A 13,634-nucleotide genomic window follows, 5' to 3' on the forward strand; every position below is an offset into this window, starting at 1 on the left:
AAGCCACGCCCGTTTAATGCAGCTTTATGCTAATCGGCATTCTATTTGTTTATTTTTTTTCAGTGGTTTGAACTAGACGTCATCGACGCCCTCTTGCTTTACGGAGTAAAATTACAACAGAGCATGTCCGGGCAAGTTCAAGTACTGAGCAATAAATTCATATCCAAACTGTCCTAAAACACATCTTTAAATCCTATAATGTAAATAAATATATTCATTACGTTGTATAAACAATGTCTACATCAAAATACACCCCTAAATAATTTACAAACTGAGTGGGTGTATAAATATTTCAGTACAAAGTCATCAGATACCTGAGCCATATGAAACCTCCAGGAGAATGTCGTTAAGAGAGCTAAACGAGAGTTTTTATTTGATGCTGAAAGAAATATAGTCGGATACATTTTGAAAATGACACAAGTGCGTGTGTTTGAGACTATTTGGGAGGCCTACCAGACACAAGACTCAGTTTTGCAGCCTTTGTGGGACTACGTGCGACTCAACCACTCTGAAACTCTCCGGTCTCCTCTCTTTCCAGTGATTTTGACCGTAGCATCGTATTTTGTTCTTTGCGTACCCTACCTAGTCTGCGACGTGGTGGGAAAGAAGTGGCCAGCCATTTACCAGTACAAGATTCAACCCAACAAGCTGCCCACAAATGCAATGCTCCTTCACTGCAGTGGAGTTACTCTTTATAATCACCTACTTCTGGTGTTTCCCGCAGCGGTGGCACAGTGGTTGTGGAGACCTCCCGTTCCTCTGCCTGAACAAGCACCTACATTGCTTGAACTTGCAGGTGGGGTGACCGGAAACCTTCTTCTCTTTGACTTACAGTATTTCATCTGGCACTTTTTGCATCACAAGATCCGCTGGCTGTATGTGACTTTCCATGCCATCCACCATAATTACTCTGCCCCCTTTGCTCTGGCCACACAGTGCCTCGGGGGGTGGGAGCTGGTCACGGTGGGCTTCTGGACCACGCTCAACCCTGTCCTGCTGAGGTGTCATCTGCTCACCACCTGGATGTTCATGGTGGTCCACGTGTACGTATCAGTGGAAGACCACTGCGGATATGATTTCCCATGGTCCACGTCTCGTCTGATCCCATTTGGTGTTTATGGAGGTCCGAGCAAGCATGATGTGCATCACCAGAAACCTAATACTAACTTTGCACCCCATTTTAGTCACTGGGATAAACTGTTCGGCACTCATGCTGATTTTAGTTTTGCTAAAACTCAGTGATGAGCATGCATGCAAATATATATTAAAAGTGCATGTTTGTTTGCTTCAGACAGAACTTTTGGAATTTATTTTATTTGTATGCAGACAGTGCAACAAGAAGGATTTAAGCACAATACATATACATTAAGTACATACACTGCAGATGATTTTAAACCATCATTATAAAATAACTTAAATATTAAAATATTCCAAAGTGGGAACCATTTACAGGGAAATTAGTTGTTTGTTCAATTCTTACCATTCTGGTAAAATCTTATATAAATATATAACATTTTTAGAACTTTTATAAATATATACATTTAGAAGACACCTTTATAAAACCATCTAAACACTAGTATTACAGATATGAAAAATAAAATAAAAAATACTTTTGTAAAATGTAGCTATAATGTAATTGATTTAGTTTATTATCCATAATTCTTAAAGCCGTATTTTATAGAAACCTGATATGATTTATATAAATATATATATATATATATATATGCTGTCAAATCGATTAATCACGATTACTCGCATCTAACATAATAGTTTGTGTTTATAAATGTGTGTGTATACAGTATATATTATTATATATATTATTATATATATATATGTGTGTGTGTGTGTGTGTGTAAACATATTTTACATATATAAACAAACTTTTATGTTAGATGCGATTAATCGATTTGACAGCACTATATATATATCAACAGGAAGAGATTTCGATATGAACTCAAACATTTCTCATCAAATTCTTTTAAGACCAAATAATCTGAATAATAAAATAAATGTTTGGATGGGGAAAATATGTAAATCAGGTATTATTTTGTTCCTCTTACATGGTAGAAACACATTCAACCAAAAGTGGTTAACCAACCACAAGAGGAAGAAGAAAAAACCCTCATCCTTCATAGAGTTTATTAAAATAAAGCAGATTTGCATATGTGTGCAAACTCAAAATAGATTGCACTGCAGTTATCTCTCATTTCAAAGCCTGATGTTTCTTTCTCTTCCCTTTTTTTTTTTTTTTGCTGGTGTTCATTTTAATATTTAAACTTTTGAGGTTGATGTCATGAAATAGCTGACCTTGCAAACCTGCAGTCATGTGTTGTATGCATGTAGGCTTGCAAATGATCTTTGACTAGTGATTACGCAATTCAATGATGTAACAGCAGGTGTCAGTAAAGAGATTACTTTGTTAAATCCCTTTGTGTAACTCCTGCATGTGAACCTACTCATATTTATATATATATACAGGTCTGTGTTTTGATGTGGTAAGAAAATATGCAATTCTTTGCCGTTACAAAAGATGAAATAAAGAATAGTTGGTATTTTTTGAAGAAAATGTCATATAACATGTCATATAATGATAGTTTTGATCGATGCTTTGTTAAAGCAAGCGCTACTAATAAAAATCTATTAACATTATAACGTCATAAAATTTCTGTGTCTCAAAACCCAGTTATTTTCCTACCTAAATAAATCCTCTGTCATAGGCTGGCACAGCCAATGAGAGTGCGTCATCTGACCGCTGTGTGGCACTGTTCCCGGATCAGACTCAAACACACACACACAGCAGTGGTATGGCAGCCAGGAAACAGACAGCCATCTTATAATCTGCAGCCTGTCTGTTATATTTGCAGCTTAAACTGCTTTTTCCATCTGTTAATAATGGGCCAGTGTGGGATTACGTCGTCTAAGACGGTCTTGGTGTTCCTGAACCTGATATTTTGGGTAAGTTTGAGGTGTTTGAGACTGAATTTGAGAGTGCGTCAGTGTTTGTCAGATGGACACAGTCAGGTGTCGAGCAGCTGCATTGTTACACACACACTCTTATATATCAACAATTCATTTATACAATCTTTTGAAATACAATGCATACTTTGCTCTATTTGATATGCCGATTTTGTTTATAATGCATTATTTAAAAAACTGCTTGTTGCTGCGTATTGCAATGTTTGTTTACATATTCAGTCTGAATGATTCTGCGTTAGTGGCTAATAAACAGTGACAGTATAAAATGACTGTTATTTATGTTTTTATTAGCCTTGTATGAGTTGCTGTTCGTGAACTGGCCAGTCAGGCTCTTTGTTTCCTTTAGCCACAAAGCAGGTTAAGTTTTATCGTTTGGGATGTTAAAGGGATAGTACACCCAAAAATGGCAATTCTGTCATTAATTACTCACCCTCATATCGTTCTAAACGCGTAACACTTAAGTTAATCTTCGGTTCACAAATGAAGATCTTTTGAATTGATGAAATCTGAAAGTTCTCTTTCTTCATCTCGTGTTCGAGATCCCCCATATGGGAAGGGTATCCGTACCTGACCTCTGCAGAAGCATCCAATTGACCTTTCGCAAAGACCCGCCCCCTTTAGTTACTGTTGCTATGTCCGACAAGCCACGGCGCTCTCACGCCACACACCATGTTCTCATACAGTGAAAAATACATACTCAACTTTCAAATTTGGTCATTTAAAAAAAAATTTGAAACAATAAATACCGTTTTGTAGTTCTTTAATGTGTCGTGACAGATCGCTGTAGAGCCTCTTAAAGCTGAAAGTGAACCGATCATCTCTTCCTTCTAGTTAATTTATAGCATCAAATAAACATGAAAGAAGGATAAGAAGGAAATAAACATAAGAAGGAATGTTGTTTTAACTGCGGAAAGACATCAGTACACTTCGTTTTTCAAGTTCAAATCCTCCTACGTTAGCTACTAACTCTCCTGACTGCTTTGTCGGACAAAAATGGCACGCGGAAGAGGCTTTGGAGAATCTGGAGAACTGCAGTCATTGCCTGATGCTGCCGAAAAAACTCCTGCGACACCGCCTTAAAGTTGCCGCGTAGCTCGGCTTTTCTGACTCAGTGACGATGACGCGCTACTGGTGGCTCCCGGGGTGCAACATCTCTCATCTGGGCTGACCAGCCCAATCCTGCATTCCCCGAAGAGGACATCTTTGCGGGCAACCTCCCGCTCGTCGACGAACCGGCCAGTTCTGGTGATAATGAAGACACTGGCCTTCTTGGGGTTCCCTCCCTCTGGCATTCCCCAGGCCAACGCCCCCGCGGCCTTGCCTCAGTCCATCCTCCTGGAAGTGTGTGAGCGAGCGGCCGCTCGCCTCAACATTGAGTGGCCGGCTCCACAGAGCACCACCGACCAGGAAAGGGACATTTATGACGGGAAAGTGCTGGGACCCCCTCCCGGTCTGAGGAAACAACTCTTCCCCGTCCTCCCAGCATGCGCGAAGCACGAGGCACAACTGGAGCGACCCGCTCGATCTCAAAACACGGTCTTGCGGGTCTAGAGGTGAAGGATATGGCGGCTCTCGGCATGGGTGATCCCCCCGCCATCGATCGCCAGGCACCTCAACCCAGTCCAGGGCGGGCTGCTCGCTCCCCAGAAGCCGGTCTTGCCTAACAAGATGGATCGTTTTTCTGCCCCTGTGCACCAGGCCGCTTATAGATCCTCGGCCTTGGCTGTCAGGGCCCTGAATGTCTCCTCCCTCCTCTCCGCTTACCTGGTGGAGATTTTGGACGACTTAGGCCAACAGCTGGACAAGGGATCCCGCTGTGGAGAATCTCATATCTAAGCAACGCCTCTCACATTGGCTTGTGGACGCTATAATTTTGGCATACGAGTCGAAGGGAGTGCAGCCCCCAGGGGACGTCAGAGCTCATTCCACTAGGGGCTTAGCCGCCTCTTGGGCTCTGTTCAGGGGAGCATCATGCAGGACATTTGCTCTGCTGCTGGGCTTCTCCCCATATGTTTGTGCGTTACTACCGGCTGGATGTCACCAGAACCTCGGTAGCACATTCGGATTTTGGGGGTGGGGTCGTCTTAACCCTTCCTTCTCTTCCGTTTCATGTCCTGCCTGTACACAGCAGTTATGTGTGTGCGTCAGTATGGCGGGTTCATGATTATGGGACGTGTCAGACCCTTGGGTGACCGTCTTTCTCTGGCTTACAGAACCTCACTGTGAGTGTATTGGGCAATCGGGGAGCTGTCCATGTCTCTCCCATAGGTGGATTTCGAACACGAGATGATGAAAGAGAACAAATGGTTCCTGTCGTAACCCCAGTTCTCTGAAACATCGAGTGGAGAGATCCACCAGCTTTGCCCCGATTACCGCACGAGAAGCGAGGATACTAACTGGAGAACAGCCCTTACCGGGCATTGGCTGCACGCTTCTGTCTGTCTTGGTGCAATTGGATGCTTCTGCAGAGGTCAGGTACGGATGCCCTTCCCATAGGTGGATCTCACCACTCGATGTTTCAAAGAAACGGGGTTACGACAGTAACCTAGCCTATTGATTTCTGTCCCTCCATTGACAGCTACGCAACTACCACTTTGATGTTTCAAAAAGTTCATAAAGAGATCGTAAAACTAATCCATATGAATTGAGCTGTTTAGTCCAAATTTTCTGAAGAGACTTGATCGCTTTATATGGTGATCAGATTGAATTTAGGCTTTTATTAAACCAATTCCTCCTTTTGGAATTTGTAAGCAATCCTTATGAATACTAATAGCAGGGGCCAGTTGCATAAACATAGCCATTATGTTAAGACTGTGTCTTAAGAACTAGTATGATCAACTAGAAGTTAGTTAGGGGTAATCAGTCTTACTGTTCGGTGTCAAATTAGACCAATCTACGTTTTTATGTTACTTATTTTAAAAAGTTATTAACAGTTTTAAAGAATAAAATTGGATGACTAACTTGTAAGACTAGTCTTAACAGTTTATGCAACTGGCCACAGTTTTCAGATTCCAGTATCACACAAAACAACAAAGAACATATTTTAAACCGGTTCCTAATATGACTTAGAAAGTAGTTAAAAACCTTTATTTTCTTTAAATGTACTTTAACATTATTTCAATACAATACAATAATGAATAATAATTCAGTTTTGATAAAGACAATATCCAGTTAAATAAGAACAAAAAAGAATCGATCAAATAATAATTGACAAAAAATAATGGAGAAAAATAATCCAAATGGAGATTTACTAATATAAATATATCCTAGCTAATATCGAATAAACTGATTGATATTCATGTCTCATAGTTTTGACCAATGTCAAATGTTGTGATGTTGAAGTGAATTTAGGCATACAGTAATATAATGTACAATATGTAATAAAATATTAAACAATTTACATAATAAAAATATAAAAACAAACTAACTTGTGATTTTGTGCACATTGGGTTTGACAGAACTGGGGCATTGGGGGCAAAGTTTTAAAGTTAAGACTTAAATTGAGCAGTCGGATCTGTAGGAACACTTCTCCACCTGTCAGCTTGCTTTCCTTGTCTTTGTGCCTTTGATTAATCTCTTTAATCTGGGACTGAATGAAGTTTAAAGTCTCCTCCTGGCAGATTGAGGTAGTATGACACTCTCCTGTTCTTTTTTTAGGGATCAGGCTGCTTTATTAAATCCTTGTTCATAATTTTAGAGCCTGAGAGCCGTGCTACATTGATTCAAATGAGGTTTTATGGTTCTATTGTTAAATGGGAAAGACCAAATCCCTATAAAACAAGTTTTCCCTAAAATGTCTGGAGGTCCATGGAGGCCGCAGACCACTTATTTGTAGCCATTTGATTTGATTTTAAACCATTTATTTCTTTTTTGATGGTCCACTTTAGACATTCTACTAACTATAAGTAACTTTGCAACTACATGTCAACTAACTCTCATTAGAGTATTAGTAGACTGTAATATCTAACACTTTATTTTGATGCTCCCAACAGACATTCTACTGACTAGAAATACAAGTACAGGTCAACATATTCTACCCTAATACTACCTAACCTAACGGTCTATACTAGGGACGCACAATATATATCGACCAATATATTTACATTTTTAATGTTATCGATATTGGCCCGATAAATAAATTTAACCGATATATTAAAGCTGATAAATAATGGATTATTTCCTTCAGCCGAGACATTTCAGATGCAGACTGTTCACCATGATGGTTATGAATTGCTTGAAATATGATTGGAATCACTTCAAAAAGCAAAATACAAGTGCAGCGCAAGTCTGTCATATAGGCTTCATAATATTATAATGAGAACATTATAATTGTGTGCTTGGGACATGGATTTAATGGAGAGACTTTTGTTTTTGTAATCAGGCTCTCAAAAATGAAATATAAAATTTGGATTTAGATTTATCGGCCAATGTATTGGTTAATGGTTTTCAAATATAGTTATTGGTATCGGCCAAAATTGTAATATCTGTGCATCCCTAATTAATACTTTAATGTGAGTTAGTGGACATGTAGTTGCAAAGTTACTCCTAGTTCGTAGAATGTCTAAAGTGGGCCATCGGAATAAAGTCTAACCCTTATTTGTTCCTGTCTCATTTCCTTCCTGATGAGTATGAGCTTTTCTGTGTGTTGACCTTCAATGTTGGATCATGATGTTCTTGTTGGTCAGCATTCCAAAAACTTATTAAACTTGTTTTGAAAGTCAAAGTGGCATGAATAAATTTGTGTTTGGCTTCTCACTTACCTTTATTCTGATGTACCCTTTTAATTAGATTTGCTGCATTCAAACCAGTTTAATAAATTGTTTTTAGTTCTGTATCTCTTGGCATGAAAACACATAATATCCGCTTTCAGATAAGTAACTCTGTTATCTACTTCTAGGCCGCTGCTGGCATCCTGTGCTATGTTGGAGCCTACGTGTTTATCACGTATGATGACTATGACCATTTCTTTGAGGATGTGTACACCCTGATCCCAGCCATTGTCATTATCGCAGTCGGAGCGCTGTTGTTCATTATTGGACTCATTGGATGCTGCGCCACTATTCGAGAGAGCCGCTGCGGGCTTGCCACAGTTAGTAAAATATTAAGTTCCCATCACTGCATTTGAGTGTTTTTCTTCAAGGGATAGTTCACCCCAAAATGATCATAATTTACTCTCTTTGAAATACACCACTGTTTGGGGTCTGTAAGATTTTCTTATTTGTTAGGGTTAGGGTTAGGGTTAGGGTTGATACTTTTATTCAGCAAGGATGCATTAAATTGATCAAAACTCACAGTAAAGACAAAAATAATAAGCAGCACAACTGTTTTCAACATTGAAAATAATAAGAAATGTTTCTTGAGTAGCAAATCAGCATATTAGAATGATTTCAGAAGGATCATGTGACACTGAAGACTGGAGTAATGATGCTGAAAATGTAAATAACATTGTGTTACATATATTAAAATAGAAAACAGTTATTTTAAATTGTAATAATATTTCACAATAGTACTGTTTTTACTGCTTTTTTGATCAAATTAATGGTGAACATAACTTTTTAAACCGTAGTGTAGTTGCTATTGACAAGTTTAAGCTAAAAATAAATGGATATGATAGTTTAACGTTGTTTATAAAGCTTGCTTTGCTGAATCCTCATTTTCTTGCGTCCCTTTTTTACAGTTTGTCATCATTCTCATGCTGGTATTTGTGACTGAGGTGGTTGTGGTGGTTCTAGGCTATATTTACAGAGCAAAGGTAAGTCCTGCATGTAAAGGAAGTCAATATTTATTGAAATAGGAGTGCCTACATCTCTTTTGTTTTTTATATGAAAGCCCTTCTCACATCCTTTCAGTTGTGTTCGAAAGTGAACAGTGTTGTGCTGTACTGTTTGTATAGCAATGTGCTCTTTGACATATAGCTTAGACAAATACATCTCCACCTACATAATGAAAGGGTTTAGTGAAAGGTGGATGTCAGGGTCAGAAATGAATGGGGGCTTGGGGCAAAATTGCTGTCAATTCCCTTCTAAATATCAGAAAAAATGCCATTTTATGATTTCTTTTTTGTATTTATAACATATGATATGATTACACAAGCAAGAGTGCTGTTTTTCTGAATATCAGCCCGATTGCAAATGTGATATTGATTTTATATTTCAATAAACAAGAAGTTAATATGAAGGGAATTACATTTTACACACAATTTCAAAAAATCGGTCCCACGTTTTCAAGAAATGCGTTGAGGAAATGATTCAATGACACATATATAAAGTCACTCACTTGCTTGGTTCCTGAATGAATCAGCCATTTGAACGCATCGGTTGATTGAGTGCATTTATTTAATAAGGTTTGAAAGAATTGCCATGAAAATCAGTGTAACGGAAAGTTAATTTCTGTCACTTGTGAACATGTTTCTAGGTAGAAGATGAGGTCAATCATTCCATCCAGAAAGTGTATAATGAGTACAACGGCACCAATATGGATGCTCCCAGCCGCGCTATTGACTATGTGCAGAGACAGGTGAGACGCACAAAACATTCGGTTATTGTATTTTCAATAAATCGCACCCCGAGTCCCCGACCCCTAATAAAATCACCATAATGTCTGTCACAACGTAAAGCTCCATTGTTGCGGCATCACCAACTACTTGGACTGGAAGAACACCAGCTGGTTTAAGGAGTCTAGGAACAACAGCGTGCCACTGAGCTGCTGCAAACCCAACGTGAGCAACTGCACCGGCTCCCTCTCCCGTCCCGGAGACCTCTACCCGGAGGTGAGAGAACCCTGACGTGTGCTTGTGAGTGTAGCCGATGACGCAAAGGAAGTGTGCATGTGATGTTAATGTATCCATTGAACCACTTTAGGGATGTGAAGCCCTGGTTGTGAAGAAACTGAAAGAGATCATGATGTACGTCATCTGGGCCGCTCTGACATTTGCTGCAATTCAGGTATGCTGTTCTGAATTATTATTATTATTATTATTATTATTATTAATTATTATATATACAGTACAGGCCAAAAGTTTGGAAACATTGCTATTTTTTATGTTTTTGAAAGAAGTTTCTTCAGCTCATCAAGCCTGCATTTATTTGATCAAAAATACAGAAAAAAATGTAATATTGTGATATATTATTACAATTTAAAATAATTGGTTTTCAATTTATTATACTTTAAATTATCATTTATTTCTGTGATGCAAAGCTGAATTTTCAGCATCATTACTCCAGTCTTTAGTGTCACATGTGACATCCAGTCTATCACATGATCCTTTAGAAATATTTGATGAATAAAAGGTTTATAAAAGGATAAAAAAATATTTTCTAATAATATAAATCTTCTTTACTATCACTTTTGATCAATTTAACACATCCTTGCTGAATAAAAGTATTGATTTATAAAAAAAAAAAAAAATTACTGACCAGTAGTGTATATTGTTGTTACAAAAGATTTCTATTTTTAAAACATTTGCTTCTTTATTTTAATTTTTTTACTTTTTATTCATCAAAGTATCCTAAAAAAGTATCACAGGTTATGAAAAAATATTAAGCAGCAGAACTGTTTCCAACTTTGATAATGAATCATCATATTAGAATGATTTCTAAAGGATCATGTGATAGACTGGAGTAATGATCCTGAAAATTCGGCTTTGCATCACAGAAATAAATTCTAATTTAAAGTATAATAAATTGAAAACCAATTATTTTAAATTGTAATAATATTTCACAATATTACATTTTTTTCTGTATTTTTGATCAAATAAATGCAGGCTTGATAAGAAACTTCTTTCAAAAACATTAAAAATAGTAATGTTTCCAAACTTTTGGCCTGTACTGTATATTTTTTTGTCTGACATTATCTTATATAAGAAGTGAAATCCATCTCAGGCAAAATATGTCTTCCGTGAATGTATTTATTTCTTTTTTTAGTGCAAGTATAGTGTTATTAGTCATGCAAATGCTTAGACCTAGGTTTTCCCAAGCGGGTTTCGTGATTATCAAATCAGAGACTAGAGTTTAATTAAATAACTGTATAGTAGAGCTGCACGATTAATTGTTAAACGATAGCAATCTCGATTCAAACACGCAATCTTATTCCTAAATGACAGCGGTCCGGCTTTGTCTATTAAACCTTTGACAAACTAGATCACTGCGGATATTCAAGTCTGCGTTGGCGCTGCTGATCCAGAGAGAGCTGTTGTCATGTAAGTCATGGCTCTTCTCCCCGTCAGACAGAGTTCTAGCGCTCGGCGGCGTCACTGTGTGCTTAGTTGCCCTGTAGCCGCTGAATCACATCCTTTGACATTCATACTGTTCCAAAAAGTCTCTGGGGCATAAAGGCCGTGTCTTGGCAAGGCCAGCACATGCCCGTGACTTGCACATGATTACTCACACAGTCTGCCTGAATTAACTGCAAGAAACGGGGCAGTAGGTTAGGTTGTTCTTGGCAAACTTGCATAAATTACACCAGATGTTCTCTGGGGTTATTTGACTTGTTTTTCCTTTTCTTTTTCTTTTTTTTTTTCACAGTCTGAACTTAGATTCAATTTGTCGGCGCCAGTGTGAAGAAGTTATCTCTCGTTTATTTGACCAAATCTATTGTATGGTTCGCAAGCATGTGCGTTACCTAGAAACAACTTTTTTTTTTTCTTTTTTTTTTTTAAAGAGCCCACTTTTTTTTAACCATTTGTTTGGTTACTTTTAGTAACATCAGTGTCAGTAATTCTAGACGCCTCTGGCTTATTTTGTGCTGTTGGCGGGCGGCAGTGGTCTCATCTTCCTTTCGTGCCCATCGTCTGTTTATACCGGTATTGTGCATGTGCTATTCTTATTCTCACAGTGTTGCTAAAGCTGTTACGTTGTACACTATTAGTATTCATATCATAGTCCTGCAAGGATGACAGAAAATATACTCGCATTTGCTGTCCTGCGGCCAAACATGAGAGCAGTCGCGTTATAGACCAAACATATAATGGTGAGTGAGTGCGACCTGCACGCATCAGTGATATTTTGCGAAATAAAATGATCCTGCCAGAAGAATAGCATGAGAACTTAATGATGTCTGTTCCGCCTATATCATCTCAGTTAGTGTTTATGAGGGTTTACGCATGCGCATTAAGGTGAAATTAGCGTTTACCAACGTTTCAGTGTGGATGAGAAAGACGTAGCCCCACGGTTTGTCTCGGAGAACGTTCAATTAAGGCGGAACAAACCTGAGAGAAAAAAAAAAGAGATGCGCACACACACACACATACACACACACACAAGGAAAGAAGAAAACTAGGGCTGTGAAACGATTAATCGCATCCAAAATAATGTGTTTGTGTTCACATAATATATGTGTGTACTGTGTATAATTATTTTGTATATATAAATACACACACATGCATGTATATATTTGATCTTTTTTTTCCCTCCAGATGCTGGGAATGCTGTGCGCTGGTGTCGTGCTGTGTCGCAGAAGCCGGGACCCGGCCTATGAGCTCCTCATCACAGGAGGGACGTATGCATGAAAAAACCTAGCAGACAGACTCTCTCTTTTCATGCACACACCAACAGTCTCACACACACACACATACACACACACACACACACTGGGCTCAGGGTTCTGTCGGTGAGGTGGCACACTTGATATGCCCTTATATATCTCTTTGTTTCTACACACCTCACACAGGGTTTGCTCACACACTTCACTGGTGATGGGTGAAGCGAAAAGCGCGTAATATTTATTTATACAGTATGTGTCACTGAAAATGACTGCGTTTTAATTTAAACCTTTGTCTTTCTCTCAAAGGCATTGGGCCAGACTGCAAAATGTCGAACAGCCAGTTTTTAATCCCGTTGAGAAGATTTAATGAACACATGTATCGATAACATTTTCTCTTCCTTGTCTCTATTATATGGAGCGGAAGATGCTGTTATTGTATGGAATAATATGTGGAATGTATGCTTTCCTCATTTGTTAGTTTGCACTATGTGTACGGTTTAACTCTATATTACAAATACCAAGGGGGTAAAATGGCTGGGATGGGGAAATGAGGATCAACCCGTGGTACCGCTGTCTCAGACGTCACCCATCACCAGTCCGCTGCTCAGGGACAAGTGGCAGTGTGAGAGACAGGTCTGGATCGACCACACTAGATAACTTGGCATTATGGGCCCAAAACGTACAGCTAAAGTGAACTATATGTTCAAAAATGGTGTTCACAGCGGTTTACATGTAAAGTGTAAAGAGGTTTTGGGGACACTCTACATGCACTACCTAAAAGTTACCAAACTCTTATATTATTTTCCTTCTTTTTCCATTGCTTACAGTGTGAACATTAATAGTCTAGTAATATATCGTTTAAAGTTAGTTTGGATAACATGTAGGTATGTAGAACAGGGTCAACAGTGTATTAGTTTAAATGAATGTACATAGGGAGGAAAAAATGGTGAAATAAGCTCGCAATTTCGATCATTAAATAAATGTTTCATAAGTTGACACCTTTTATCTTGTTTCATTTCACTGATACCAATCATTTTTGGCTTGATGGTGTGGTTGGAGAATAACAACATGCAGGCAACTTTAAAGCAAGACTTCAATCTGATCAATCCCAGTATGAGTAACACAAGGCACCGAACCGCAAGTAAAAATTTGAGACAATTTAAAAATAGTCAGAATTG

At 38.4% G+C, this 13,634-nt stretch overlaps 2 protein-coding genes across 2 annotated transcripts; both read left to right on the forward strand.

The window, feature by feature from the left end:
- The first annotated feature begins 296 nt into the window (after window positions 1-296).
- On the forward strand, window positions 297-1,345 carry ch25hl1.2 (cholesterol 25-hydroxylase like 1, tandem duplicate 2). Its single transcript, XM_084409607.1, has one exon. It carries the CDS (start codon window positions 412-414, stop codon window positions 1,240-1,242), a length of 831 nt encoding a protein of 276 aa, XP_084265733.1. The 5' UTR covers window positions 297-411; the 3' UTR covers window positions 1,243-1,345.
- A 1,421-nt stretch (window positions 1,346-2,766) lies between these two features.
- Window positions 2,767-13,452, forward strand: tspan3a (tetraspanin 3a). The gene is made up of 7 exons (XM_084409367.1): window positions 2,767-2,955; window positions 7,874-8,065; window positions 8,654-8,728; window positions 9,391-9,492; window positions 9,593-9,745; window positions 9,837-9,920; window positions 12,389-13,452. Exons 1-7 carry the CDS (start codon window positions 2,893-2,895, stop codon window positions 12,479-12,481), a joined length of 762 nt encoding a protein of 253 aa, XP_084265493.1. The 5' UTR covers window positions 2,767-2,892; the 3' UTR covers window positions 12,482-13,452.
- Window positions 13,453-13,634: the final 182 nt, after the last annotated feature.

The sequence above is a fragment of the Rutilus rutilus genome (genome assembly GCF_951802725.1).
Source record: "Rutilus rutilus genome assembly, chromosome: 5".
NCBI lineage: Eukaryota > Metazoa > Chordata > Actinopteri > Cypriniformes > Leuciscidae > Rutilus > Rutilus rutilus.

Excerpts from the sequence above, each read along its gene's own strand:
- ch25hl1.2 (XM_084409607.1), top strand. The coding sequence starts at position 412 with ATGACACAAGTGCGTGTGTTTGAGACTATTTGGGAGGCCTACCAGACA.
- tspan3a (XM_084409367.1), top strand. The coding sequence starts at position 2,893 with ATGGGCCAGTGTGGGATTACGTCGTCTAAGACGGTCTTGGTGTTCCTG. Across the intron at positions 8,066-8,653 it reads GCCGCTGCGGGCTTGCCACA|TTTGTCATCATTCTCATGCT; the intron begins GTTAGTAAAATA and ends CCTTTTTTACAG. Across the intron at positions 9,493-9,592 it reads TTGACTATGTGCAGAGACAG|CTCCATTGTTGCGGCATCAC; the intron begins GTGAGACGCACA and ends CACAACGTAAAG.